This window comes from Paroedura picta, chromosome 1 (assembly GCF_049243985.1).
Source record: "Paroedura picta isolate Pp20150507F chromosome 1, Ppicta_v3.0, whole genome shotgun sequence".
NCBI classification, from domain to species: Eukaryota; Metazoa; Chordata; class Lepidosauria; order Squamata; family Gekkonidae; genus Paroedura; species Paroedura picta.
In genome coordinates, this window is record NC_135369.1 from 48,811,188 (window position 1) to 48,825,581 (window position 14,394).

General features: G+C 44.2%; 1 protein-coding gene and 1 long non-coding RNA gene across 2 annotated transcripts in view; one reads left to right on the forward strand and one right to left on the reverse strand.

Moving 5' to 3' along the window:
• LRPPRC (leucine rich pentatricopeptide repeat containing) overlaps positions 1-3,853 on the forward strand; it is a 151,426-nt gene extending 147,573 nt beyond the window's left edge. The window contains exon 38 of the mRNA XM_077337524.1: positions 2,761-3,853. Within this exon, the coding sequence (XP_077193639.1) occupies positions 2,761-2,829 (69 nt within the window). The 3' untranslated portion in view covers positions 2,830-3,853. The remainder of the gene's footprint in view (positions 1-2,760) is intronic.
• Positions 3,854-6,132: 2,279 nt separating this feature from the next.
• LOC143837554 (uncharacterized) lies at positions 6,133-13,059 on the reverse strand. The gene is made up of 3 exons (XR_013231014.1): positions 12,981-13,059; positions 12,850-12,881; positions 6,133-6,526 (listed from the first exon to the last, which is right to left on the reverse strand). It is a non-coding gene; the product is annotated as an uncharacterized LOC143837554 (long non-coding RNA).
• Positions 13,060-14,394: the final 1,335 nt, after the last annotated feature.

A 14,394-nucleotide genomic window follows, 5' to 3' on the forward strand; every position in this document is an offset into this window, starting at 1 on the left:
TTGTGTTCAAAGTGCATGATGATTATTCAGCATTCATGTTGAGGTGAGTTTATCCAGCATCCTTGCATTGTTTGATCACCATCATTTCAGAATAGGTTCTGGTGTCAGCTAATAGCTAGTTTTTAAAGGCAAAGGGGTCCTGTCCCCCCAAAAAAGCATTTCTAGGGTGGAAATGTAAAATGTAAAAACTAATTTTCTCAGGCAGCTTGACTTATCTTAATGATTTTACCAACAGAAACACATACTGTAGCCCCTCTGCCTAATTGAGGGAAATAAATGCATATAAAGCTGTGGAGAATGCTTAAAATAACGTTATCAGTATTACTTAATATGAGAATCTACAAAAGCAGGGACTGAAGAGTTAACATAGATGCAATTAGTAGGGTTAATTAGTGTGGGGGGTTGTTTGTTTTTGAGCTAGGATTATCTAAGATCTGTTTTGAAAGCAGCTTATTTTCTCTGGTAGTGAGAAATCTCACTTTTCATTTAAATGCATAAATGAGCTAAAGCAGTAAAGTTCCTTATGTTGTACTAAGAAGGAAATGTACTCTGGTTGCACATTTATGGGAGACTAGGGGCAAAGCCCGTTGTCTCCAAGAATACAACGGGCGCTAGAGCTTGGCAGTGGGAAGAGGAAGGGGAGGAGTTGTCCAGTCTGTAAGGACATGGGGTTGAATGTGTGTGTTGTGTGGGAGGTTGTGATGGCGTGGTGGCAAAGGAGGGCATGGATGTGGAGATATGGGTGTCAAGAACCTGTGGTGTGGAATGTTCATTGAGTATGGGAGAGGACTGACCTTTGGGAATTGTGGCATAGTGGTTACAGATGAGCTTTCCCGAGCCATGTCTTCAGATATGTGAAGGGAAAATCAGACTGGAGACTCTTCTTAGGGGAAGATTACAAGGCAACCAATTCCTCCCAGTTCTGCGTCATTTCCCTTCTTGTGTGAATTAGGACACTCTGCCCTAATGCCCCTCTGCCCTAATACACATGGGGTAGTCACAGTACACAGGTGTCCACCCTGTTCCTTCTTTCCCATCTTTTCACTGCTGATAAAATGTTATGTGCCCACATGCTTCTTTCATGGTTGCTTCTTAGAAGAACGGATTTTTGTACCCTGTGGTTTACTACCCAAAGGAGTCTCAAAGCGGTTTACAAACACCTTTGCCGTTCGTCTCCCCACAATAGTCAACCTGCGAGTTATGTGGGACTGTGAGAGGTCTGAGAGAACTGGGAATGGGCTGCAGTGACCCAGCAGGCCTCAGGTGTCTCAAAGCATCTTCCTCTCCCCATAGCAGACTCCCGATGAAGGAGGTGGGGTAGAGAGCCTCACAGGGAAGCTGGCAACCCTAAGAGGAAGACTCTCTGTGCACAGCAGTCTTGACCTTAGTAAGGTTTTTTTATTTGCCAGGCCAAGGTTGGAAAAAGTCGTCAGTTACCATGTGTCTCTAGTCATTTACTTGTTCACTATTTACAGTTTCAGACTATAAATATTTATTTAGATCTTCCTGCACTTTCCAGACTCACAGGACTGATGCTGGTCTGCCTGTCTGTGCCCCAGAATACAAACAGTTGCTGGTAAGGGCTGGCCATAGCCCATAGCCCAGGAGGGACACACCTGCACCACTCCCTCCCAACTGCAGGCAAAAATGGCTTCTTTGAAGGCTGGACTCTGAGACATTGTACGATTTTGAAGTCCCACCTCCAAACCTCCAGGAATATTTCCAACCCAGGGGTAGCCAACCTCCAGGTGTGGCCTGGAGAGCTCCTGGAGTTACAGCTCACCTGCAGAGTATAAAGATCAGCTCCCCAGGGAGAAAGGGCTACTTTGGAGAGGGTTGTGGTAGAGAAGAAACATTTAAGGCCTCCCACACAGGTTGTTGTTGAATTGAAAGACTTGAGGCCTACTGCACAGGGTTGTTGTGCAGATGAAACAGGAGAGAAAAGAACCAGTTTCGTCTGCAGAATAATGCTGTGCAGTAGGCCTCATATCTGCAGAGAGTTGCAAAGAAAAAAGAAAATGGCTTGGCTGTGTCCAACCCCCGGCCAGAGCAGTATTTTAAGTGAGGCTTTTCTGTGGCCTCCCTGTCAGCCAGCTGTTTGGCAGAAGGGGATAGTCCCCCCCCTCAAAAGGAAGGCCCTCAGGCTCCCTTGCGTTGCTCTTGGAAAGGCCTCCTCCCCTCAGTCAGGGGCTGTCAGAGGCTACTTCACAGCAGGCCTGAAGGGAAGGGAGGGGGAGCACTCACCAGCCTCCTGCCAGCTCTGTCAGGGTTCTGAGGCCATTTGCAGTTAGGACAGCCTTGGGGCGAAAAGGGCTGGCACAGCCTGTCCAAGCCTCTCATCCCTACCAACCTCCTCTCCCTGCGGTCTCCAGATTGCCCTGGAACTCTGGTCTGTCCTGGTGAGGGCCCAATTGGAAGGTGCTTCACACCTTCCGATTGGCCCCTCCGCTTGTCAGTCCGGGGCCAAAGGACCAATCCGGGAGTTTTGATCCCACCCCAACAGCTCTTACTGTTTTATTAAGACGGAACAGATTTAGTATTATTTAGGACAGTAGCTTTCAAGCAAGGTATTTGGGCAGGGCCTCTTCCCAATCTGGAACAGGGTACCAGTTCTGGTCTTTGAGGACAACAGGTTTCACCTTGTAATGCTTGGGAAGTGGAGAAATTTGAGTCAGTGAGGAAGGAAGGCTATAAAAATACAGTTGTAGTAATAGTGACTTGCCTTCTTGCCAACCCACCTCTTTAACCTTTCTGTTGCAGGAGAGTTTCAAATTCTATGCAAACAAACTACGGAAAGAACAAGAAGGATTTTCATCAGAAGAAGATTAACTTTTTTATACACTAGTTGCTGCTGTGAATAATGTCAGTGTGAAAAAGTCTATTAAATAATATGTTGTTGGGGAAAATAAAATTGAAAATAGAACTTTTCAGTGTAATGTACCTACTGTCTAAAATGTGTCGTTAATTTCTTCCTGTTTCTAAGTCTGCTGGCTGTCGGGAGCAAAGTATTCCCTTCTTATAAAGTTGTGTGTGGCACGTGTAAGCTTTCATCACCAGTGTGGACACACACCAAGCAATTCTAGCTCTGTTCTAAGGAATCCGAAACTCCATACTTCCTGAATATGTTTCTCCCAATTCTTTTTGGATACATATACTTTCACTGATGGTTTTCAAAATTCAGAATTAATTTGACAAGAAACAGTTGAATAAAGGTAACAGGCAAGGAAATGGGCTTTGGGCATAGTGACAAATAATTTAGCCACAATGTAGAGATCCAGCTTGGGGTACTCTTTTCCTGGATGGTATCTGGTGAAATAAAGCTCTTTAAATGGTAAAATGGACTTGTATATTCTGCCAAGTTCTTTATCAGCTGCAGAATATATTCAACCACAAATCATACAGGGGTTTCATTTTTCATGAGGTCAAGCTACTGTTGCAGGATTGCATTCCCAAATAAGGAAATTTCTGTACAGTTTGTTAAAACTTTTGACACCAAAGTATGTCATAACCTTCAGGCTTCAAGCAAGCTTTAATTAAGATGTATATTTTCTCATGAAAACATATGCTTCCTAGCATAATCTTTATAAACATTGCGTAAGCTGCATTTTACAGTCCATCGAAGTGTGCTCTTGTGTTTCTTTACATTTGTAAATACATTACACAAAGTAAAGGAAATAGTATGCATTATGGGTAATTTAGTCACCTTATCTAGCTTTTTATTGTCTTTGTCAAGCCTTTAGCCTGTAAAACATACATACAATTTTAGTGATCACTCTGGAATGACATTTGCTCCTGGCAGGTGTAAATTAACTGCAAACAAATAAACTTGCAAAAGGATCCACATTTAATAAGACATTCCTTATTCTGCCTGGTATTTATTTTTTTTCTGGCTCGTCTGTTGCTTGATGCTCATTGAGGGCACAGTTGGTGCTCCAGGAATGAGCTCTAATTTGACTGGTAGAGTTTTAGGCCCCATAGGTTACCACAGTGGCTGGATCCAGCCACAAAAGAGGCAGCGCAGCTGACCCAGCGGGGGCCCTTGCAGGCTCACGCAGCAGCCGCATGAGGTTATCTGGCCATGTGAGGTACACAAGATGTGGGCTGGGTGGGGCAATCTTGGTGGCTATTTAGTTGGGATCACACCTCAGCTTTACCCCCTTTGTGCTTCCTTGCTCCTGGATTACTTTTTACTGACTACACAGGTATTACCTGTTGTACTGAGCAGCATTTCACTAACATCTAGCACAGAGGCCTTTCCTAGACTCTGGAGATGCCAGGAAGAGAACCTCAGTAGGCATGGGCATAGTTCAGATAGTCTGAAAAATAACCAAATCAGTGTTGATTCAGACACTTTTGGGGACGAATCTGGTCTGAATTGACCTTCCCCTGTGTTTAAACTGTCAAAATCAGCCCTGGCTGAATTGCCAAAACATTATTCAGGTGCAATTTGGCTGTGTGGAGATCGGGCAGTTTAAAGGGACCAAATTTTCCTCATCTATCTATTCTGTGTTGTGGGGTAGATGTAGTGTTGAGGTAGTCGCCAAATTTGTAGCGTAGCCTTGAAGGAACCCTCAAGTTTCAAACAGATTGGACCAGGGGGTCCAATTCTATGGCAACCCAAACAGGGTGCCCCCATTCAAAATCCATTGTTTCCAATAGTAAGGGGGAAATGATTCTCTGTTCTTGTTCTGCTATGGGAAACAATGGAGGTTGGATGGTCCAATCGTTTAAAAACTTGGCCATTCTTTTGAGGAGAGGCTCCCGCAGCTACACTGCAAATTTGGTGCTACCTCAAACCCCACCACCACCCATGAAGACAGAAAGGGAGAATTCCCATTGATTTTAATGGCTCTGAACAGCTTCAGATTTGGCCCAAATTGATTCAGGCTGAATCCGAAATGGTCCATTTTGGGGTTTTTTACCCATGGCTAAACCTCTTCTTGGAGATGGGCATGAACCAAATTTTCCCTTGAGGATGCCCCAGTTTGTTCTTCCCAGATATTTCACAGACCTTTATTTGGTTCGGGGTTTAACTGGCAACCATTTTAGACTGCCAGCAGATGGGTGTGCACTGTCTGAAATGGGACAGGCAAGACTGTTTTTCTAGTCTTATTCTGAGGATTAACGGATTGTTTTGGGAATGCCACTCTGAACCATTTGGAGAATGGCTGTGATAAGAATGCAGTTGTGTAACCAGTGAACCCCTACCCTTGGATTGTTATATATGAAACTGACCTAGTGAAAACCAGACTGTTGGACTGTATTCTATTGTGCCAGAAACTCTGGATCAGTACCTATAACAACAGACCTCAATCAAGACACTTGCACTTGTGTTCTTCAATCAAGACTATGAATTTTGGACATTTGTTCTGGCCTAGAATAAAAGCAAAGTCAGGCCAAACTTTTCAAGAGGGCATCAGTGAAGCTTCTTGGGGGAAGTGACATTAGTATATGTCTGTGTTTTGCCAGGTCTAGCTGGCTACCTTGATACTGGGCTTGATAGTTTGGCTTGGATTCTTTGGTTTGATATTGGTTGTGTTGGGCTTGATCCATTGGACCATGAGTTTTTCTGGGATTCTGTTTTGGCACCAATTCTGTTCGCATTTGAAAAATTTGGGACAGTTGGTTTCTCAGGTGCATTTGGCTAGTGGCTTTGCCCTGGAGAAAACAAGATACAACCCCCAATTAAACTATGGAGACAAATAGGATGGCTAGGGGCATCTTGTTTAGGGGCTTCTATAATTGGGCCCCTTGATCCAATTTGCTTGAAACTTGTGGAACATTTCATGGACAGGCAACACTAGGTTCACTGCAATTGTGGTATCATATGCTTAAAACAACTCCTCAGAGTCCCATGTAGAGAATAATAGTCCCTCCCCCACTTTTGGAAGTCTGAAAAGAAAAAAACACAATCAGTCTGAGTCCTCTAGGCCGGGGGTCATCAACCCCCGGTACCAGGCTGCCGGCAGCCGTGCCTGCCTCCCCCCCCCCCCGACAGCGAGAAGCTCGGGGAAGAGGCAGGCCCGGCACACCGGCAACGCAAGTGCGCACACGCAGTTGCCGCGCATGTGCATTTCCGTCCCCTGGTGGCGAAAACGCGCACACGCAGTTGCCACACTTGCGCGTTAGCACCCCCTGGTGGTGAAAACGTGCATGTGCGGCAACTGCGCATGCGCGTTTGCGCGCAGCTGCCGTGCAGCGCCCGGGCCATCAGCTCTCCTCTCGCCCCGGAGGCGGTCCCAGACCAAAGAAAGGTGGAGTTTCACATGACCAGTGTACACTGACAATGCCACCAATCGATGCTCAGTCTTCACACAGTAGCGAGGATGAGAGGAGCCTCTGAGCCAGGAGAGACCCCCAGCTAGACTGTCTCTTTCTCATCCAGTAGCTCACTGAGCTGGTGGCATGCAGCTTGTAGGTAGTCCTCCATTGCATCTGCTGTTCATGCATTTCATATTTCCACTGGTGCCTACTGCTTCCCTGATAGCCTTCATCCTCATGGTTCAGCTGTAGGTCTGCGGGGAGCCTGCTCAGAAGGGGAGGAAGTAAAAAGTAGCAGAGCTGATTTCTCCCTCCTGTCCTCAAGGCAGCAAGCTTATCTTAGTTTGCAAGTGCTGCACTTGCCAAGGCAGCAGCCCAGAACAAAAACAAGCAAAATATACTGACCAACACGCAAGAGTTGGTAGATGAGGTGAAGGAGGTGGGGACCCTAGGGGGAAGTGACCATGTCCTCATAGAATTCCTTTTGAGATGGGGAGCCAAGGAAGCTTGTAGCCAGACGCGAATGTTGGATTTTCGTAGGGCAAACTTTAATAAACTCAGAGACATGATGAGTGTCATACCATGGACGAGAATGCTGGAAAGGAAGGGAGCATGTGAAGGGTGGGCGCTACTCAAACAGGAGCTATTGCATGCTCAATCAATGACTATCCCAGAAAGACGAAAACACTGCAGGAGCTCTAAGAAGCCTATTTGAATGAACAGAGAACTTCAAGAGGAACTAAGAAAGAAAAGGACAATGTTCAGGAAATGGAGGGAAGGACAGAGCTCTAAAGAAGAGTACCTACAGGTTACTAGGCACTGTAGATCAATCATCAGAAAGGCCAAAGCTGAGAGTGAGCTAAGATTGGCCAGGGAAGCCCATTGTAACAAGAAAAGATTTTTCAGTTATGTGAGGAGCAAACGTAAAGTAAAGGAGGCAATAGGCCCACTGTTGGGTGCGGATGGACAAACTCTAACGGAAGATGCAGAGAAAGCAGAAAGGCTTAGTGCCTATTTTACATCAGTTTTTCCCCACAGGTCAAAGTGTTTAGGCACATCTAGAGATGGCCATAGCCAAAGGACAGTGTCTGGGTGGCAGGTTAACTTGGATAGAGAGGTTGTCGAGAGGCATTTAGCTGCACTGGATGAGTTCAAATCCCCTGGTCCGGATGAAATACACCCGAGAGTACTCAAAGAACTTTCCAGAGAACTTGCACAGCCCTTGTCCATCATCTTCGAAACCTCTTTAAGGACTGGAGATGTCCCGGAGGACTGGAAGAGAGCAAATATTATTCCGATCTTCAAAAAAGGGAGGAAGGATGACCCGGGAAACTACAGACCAGTGAGTCTGACCTCTGTTGTGGGGAAGATAATGGAGCAGATATTAAAGGGAGCGATCTGCAAACATCTGGAGGACAATTTGGTGATCCAAGGAAGTCAGCATGGATTTGTCTCCAACAAGTCCTGCCAGACCAACCTGGTTTCCTTTTTTGACCAAGTAACAGGTTTGCTGGATCGGGGAAATTCGGTTGATGTCATTTACTTGGATTTTAGTAAAGCTTTTGACAAGGTTCCCCATGATGTTCTGATGGATAAATTGAAGGACTGCAATCTGGATTTTCAGATAGTCAGGTGGATAGGGAATTGGTTAGAAAACCGCACTCAAAGAGTTGTTATCAATGGTGTTTCATCAGACTGGAGAGAGGTGAGTAGCGGGGTACCTCAGGGCTCGGTGCTTGGCCCGGTACTTTTAAACATACTTATTGATGATCTAGATGAGGGGGTGGAGGGACTACTCATCAAGTTTGCAGATGACACCAAATTGGGAGGACTGGCAAATACTCCGGAAGATAGAGACAGAGTTCAACGAGATCTGAACACAATGGAAAAATGGGCAAATGAGAACAAGATGCAATTTAATAAAGATAAGTGTAAAGTTCTGCATCTGGGTCAGAAAAATGAAAAGCATGCCTACTGAATGGGGGATACGCTTCTAGGTAACACTGTGTGTGAACGAGACCTTGGGGTACTTGTGGATTGTAAACTAAACATGAGCAGGCAGTGTGATGCAGCGGTAAAAAAGGCAAATGCCATTTTGGGCTGCAAATGCCATTTTGGGCTGTATCAACAGAGGCATCACATCAAAATCACAAGATGTCATAGTCCCATTGTATACGGCACTGGTCACACCACACTTGGAGTACTGTGTGCAGTTCTGGAGGCCTCACTTCAAGAAGGACGTAGATAACATTGAAAGGGTACAGAGGAGAGCGACGAGGATGATCTGGGGCCAAGGGACCAAGCCTTATGAAGATAGGTTGAGTGACTTGGGAATGTTCAGCCTGGAGAAAAGGAGGTTGAGAGGGGACATGATAGCCCTCTTTAAGTATTTGAAAGGTTGTCACTTGGAGGAGGGCAGGATGCTGTTTCTGTTGGCTGCAGAGGAGAGGACGTGCAGTAATGGGTTTAAACTTCAAGTACAACGATATAGGCTAGATATCATGAAAAAATTTTTCACAGTCAGAGTAGTTCAGCAGTGGAATAGGCTGCCTAAGGAGGTGGTGAGCTCCCCCTCACTGGCAGTCTTCAAGCAAAGGTTGGATACACACTTTTCTTGGATGCTTTAGGATGCTTAGGGCTAATCCTGCGTTGAGCAGGAGGTTGGACTAGATGTCCTGTATGGCCCCTTCCAACTCTATGATTCTATGAAAATTATTTTTGAAAAGACCAGAAAGGAAACAAAGGCCTCACACCAATTACAACCCAGACAGATACTTTTATTTCGGTCAATGACTGGTACAAAATAAAAAACAGTAAAACACTGTATAAGATTGATTAAAAGTTCCAAAATACTTCATGTGTTCAATAGATCCGTCCTAACCCTTGTACATATTCAGCCAGGCAGTTCTACATTTAATTGCTAATCTTGCATATTTGGCAATAATATAGGATAAATTCTTATTTTTAACTGAAAGGAGTTCCTTTAATTTGAATTGTCTTGAAGTAGCCCTTAAGTCAGTAAAGATGGAATACAGTGATTCCTGATGCAATTGGTTATAAATACAGCAATCAAAAATCACATGTTCAGTGTTCTCAATGTTACTGTCCTGGCATAAGCAAGTTCGTTCCTGGGGTGGAAGCTTATTATATTTTCCCTCTACCCATGCTGAAGGGAGAGCATTATAGCGCAATAATGTAAATGCCTTTCTAAATTCAGAGTTGTCAATATTAGAAAGATTAAGAGATAATCTATTTAGAAGAGTGGTGTCATACAGTGGATTATTGATTCTATTCAAATCATGCTGTCCTTCCACATCCTGTATTCTTTGCTTTACCAATTCTTTGGCATGGTCAAAACCCAAAGAGAGCAGAAATTGTTGGGATAGACCAGTGGTCCCCAACCCACGGGCCATGGCCCAGCGCCGGGCTGCGAAGGCCTCGGCGCCGGGCCGCGGCTCTGTCTTCCCTCCCCCCCCCCCCCGAAGCGAGAAGCTCGCCAGGCCACGAGCAAATCGGCCGCCAAAGCGGCCGATTACCTTGCGGCCCGGCAAGCTTCTCACTTCGGGAGGGGAGGGGAGGGGAGCTTGCCGAGCCGCAAGCTAATCTGCCGCTTTAGCGGCCGATTTGCTCGCGGCCTGGAGGGGCCGAGAGGGGAAGCCGCGGCCGCTGGCATGGCGGCGGCGCAAACGCGCATGCGCGGACTGCCGCGCACGCGCGTTTGCGCCCCTGCCTCCTTAGGCAGCCTATTCCACTGCTGAACTACTCTGACTGTGAAAATTTTTTTCCTGATATCTAGCCTATATTGTTGTACTTGTAGTTTAAACCCATTACTGTGTGTCCTTTCCTCTGCAGCCAATGGGAACAGCATCCTGCCCTCCTCCAAATGACAACCTTTCAAATAGTTAAAGAGGGCTATCATGTCCAGCAGACTTAATCCAAGGGGCAGACAGCAGTGGCACAACACTTCAAAAACATCTCGCCTTAGGATGGAGCCAAGCTGCAGGCAGGCCTGCTTTTTATCCTCTTGGTCCATGCCCAGCCATGGAGGGCTATGAAAGCTCTGTCATTATGGACAAGGACGACTCTAGTGCTCCACCCTAATATTTGACCTCATTTCCTATGACAGCTTCCTCTCTCCCTCCTCCCCCCCATCCCATTGCCCAGGAACAAAACATTTTAAATGGGGGGCAGGGCAGACCTGAATATCAAGCAACATTTGCAGAATTATGTGGGACTCAGATCTGGGTATTTTGAGAATCTTTCTGGAAACCCTGATGTCTTTCTGGAAACCCTGATATATCTGAAAAATACCAGTAAGGTATTTTATTTTTATTTTCTTTCTTCCCCTTTTCTTTTTGTAGATATATTCAGACTAGACATAGTGGAAAACACATCTCTAGCAATGAATGCTTACTTGTAATCAAGCTGTTTTCCCTTTGCCACTGAAAGTTGAAGGGTGTGATTTAGAAATAAAAGTAGTTTCTTTTGAGCTTCATGGTGTGCAGATTTTAGATGATCGCTATGTTTTCTGAGCAGTCATCGACTTATTATACTTTTTAACTCAAGTCAAAATTATGTTTCAATCATTTTGTTTTATTGACTGGTGCTTTGAGAAGAAATGTAAAATGGCTGTTTTTTTAAGACAGCTGGGAAGGTGTTAAAAATCTTGTTGAAAACAGGAAGCTTTGATGAAATAAATTAATTTGCATTCTATTTATTGTCTGGTTAGCAGTGTCGTGCTTGTGCTTCAGTAATTCTCACACCAACAAGCAGTGATAGTATCCAGCCTGGCTTTGCTAATTCTCCCTGTGCATGATATGGATTCCAGTTAACAGAGGATCTTTTTCTACAAAGGCGCAAGATGTGGTCTTCATGGGCCCCATGCCTAAGGACCCTATCTTCAAGCAGGAGTATTTAAGTTTTTATCTTACTTTTAAACAAGGTATTTTCCATTTTTAAAACTACAACACCAGAAAATGTATTTCAGTATAATATCCCCATAATTGAACTATGTCATGTTGGAAATCCTTTCTGTAAAGCTATGGCTCTTATTATAAAGGTCATCTGGTAGATCAACTCCGTAGAGGGAACTGTGGTGCAGAAATGCAAGTGGATTAAGCTGTAAATTCAAGGGAGAAATTGTGTATACCTTAAACCCAAGGGCAAAAATGTAAACACTAAACATCTTTACACTCAAATATGTAAGGGGGGGGGAGAAGAAATTATTTACATATTAAGGAAAATTGTATGGTACAGCCCTGACATTTTGTGTTTCAGAAGGCAGATATGAAATGCCATGACTGTCCAAAAATTCCATGCCTGAGACAAATTAGCCTTTGGGGGAAATTGTCTCTTGGTACAGCTTGCTTTTCTTTTTATGATACACCTTCACATACTGTTTCCACCAGGTAAGCATGTACTCATTCATTTTTATACATCAGTTCTGCTGTGTTGATGAAATTAATAGGCCAGGCAGATTACTGGTTTGACAGCAACTGCCACCACAACACAAGGATATTCACTGCGTGACTAAAGGTAAGCTGCAGCACCACCTCCTATAGCAGCCGTTTTTGGCATGCCCCCACCAGACTGTGTCGGAATTCCCAAGATGGCCAAAGGCTAAAAACATTGGGAGACCACTGTTCTATAGGAAAAAGTAGTATTCTGTTTTTCACTGTGATTAAGCAGATGGCTCCAGAAGGCTTTAAGCAGGACAAAAATAGTGGGCACAATCAAGAAGAAGAAGAAGAAGAAAAAGAAGAAGAGTTGGTTCTTATATGCTGCTTTTCTCTACCTGAAGGAGTCTCAAAGCGGCTAAACAATCACCTTCCGTTTACTCTTCCCACAACAGACACCCTCTGAGGCTGAGAGATATTACTACTTGGTCAGAAGATATTACTACTTGGTCAGAACAGCTTTATCAGTGCTGTGGTGAGCCCAAGGTCACCCAGATGGCTGCATGTGGGGGAGGAGCAGGGAATTGAGCCCAGCTCACCAGATTAGAAATCGGTGTTCCTAACCACTACACCAAGCTGGCTCTCTCAAGGGGGGGGGTCCACTGGGGGCACTCTGAAGCATCCAGCCTAGTCAATTGATGGTAATATTTGTAGAGCCTATATACAAAATAGGAAAGATCTAATAGGATTCATGATAGCATAATAGTAGAGTATTTCTGTTAGGCAGTTCTTATTATTGTCCATGTTATTTGTTCCTTCCAGGGGAGAAATTTCAACCCATTTTAGTCTCTACTATTATGGATTTCCCTGGACATCCAACTGAGAACCTCCAATGACAAATTGAAGAAATACTATGTTCCGATGAATAGCTTCTTTTCAGCTTGTGTGGGCCTGTTTCCCACAAAAACCTCACATACCAAGATGAAATTGAAAGTGAAAAGATTGTCTTTACTATAGCAGTTTTTAAATAACTCCAGTGTGAATGCCCAAAAAAGAGAACTGTGCTGTACTAGAGAAACAGAAAAGCACAAACAGGAATCGCCAAGGCTACGTTGTGCAGTAATATCCACCGTATGTTTAATATTACCACACATTCAAGAGTCAACCAGAAAGGGGTCCTAGGTTAAGTTACCTGCTTTCTGCCTGTCTTCATCAGTAGTTGCTCTATAATGGAAATAAGTACATAAATGAGTACTTAAATACAGATTAAACATCATCTCTCAAAAAGCATTATAACAAAATACAAGCTACAATGTAACATACCTTCAATATTATAAATCATTAATCATATTGCATATCACATCGGCTGATGCTCATCACAGTATGGGGATTGTTTTCAAAGTTGCTCATGGGAGGCTAGCATCAATTACTATTTATACAGAAGCTGGCAATTCCAGATGTAACTAATTACTTAAAGGGGCCCAATACATTCAAAAATGGCAAATAGTTTTACAAAAGGCAGCTATAGTCAATGTTAACATTGAGACCCCACGGGTGTCCAGATGATGGATAAAGTTTTTCGCTGAAGGCATGTTTGAATTTTCTCCTTAGTGTATAATGAAGAATGAAGCTGTTCCAGACCCAGAAATGTAAATTCTTCCAGACTATGGTTACATTCCAACCAATGTTGGACAAGAGGAGCATCTTTAATCTTATTTCTCAAGTGGCGAAACTCCAATATCCCATAGGGATAGATTCAAATGGGTAGCTGTGTTGGCCTGAAGTAGCACAATAAAATCAGAGTCCAGTAGCACCTTCAAGACCAACAATTCAGGGCATGAGCTTTCAAGTGCAAGCACTTGTCATCTCCTTACATGACAGGGAATATATAGCAAAAATCAATTCTGTTACATCAATAGACTGTGTCACAACCAAATGCAGCCAATGATAAGGAGATCATAGTCTGAGGAAGAGTGCTTGCACTCAAAAGATCACGCCCTGAATAAATCTTTGTTGGTCTTAAAGGTGCTACTGGACTCTGATTTTATTCCAATATTCCATAATCATTGGCTGCTATCCAGTGTCATTTAAACACACAAACAGCAAGGAGGGCTAATGAGTTAGTGAGGGAAAGCCAAACACAATAAGAAATGTAGATAGAAGACAACAATAGAGAGAGAGCGATCCATATTCCTGGGTGATGAGCTCCAAAGGTTCAGTGCTATGACTGGAGGTCCATTCTTGGGTTGACATAGCAATGGCAAACCAGAGCCTCTGAAGATGACCTGGGATAGGTTCATATGGGAGTAGGTGTGCTTTGAACTAGACTGAATATGGTTCCTGCCACCCATCTCAGTCAATGTTCTAGACACAGCATTCTGTACCAGCTGAAGCTTCCGTACACATTTCAAGAGTAGGCCCTCATACATTGCACTATTTAATCTAATCTAGAAGTTACCAGGGAATATACCACAATAGCAAGATATTTTCTGTCTAGGAAGGGCCACAGTTAGCTCACCAGCTGAAGATGCTGACAGACACCCCTGGCCACTGCTGCTACATGTGTATCTAACAGGAGGTCCAGATTCAGCAGCAGCCCCTAGCTGGGTTCCCCTGGTGATCATGCAACCCATCTATAACAGGAGGCATCCCAGCTCCTGGATCAGAACATCACCCCACCCATAGCATTTGTTTTATCTGGATTACATTTAATCTCAAATCCCATTTCGTTTCTGGA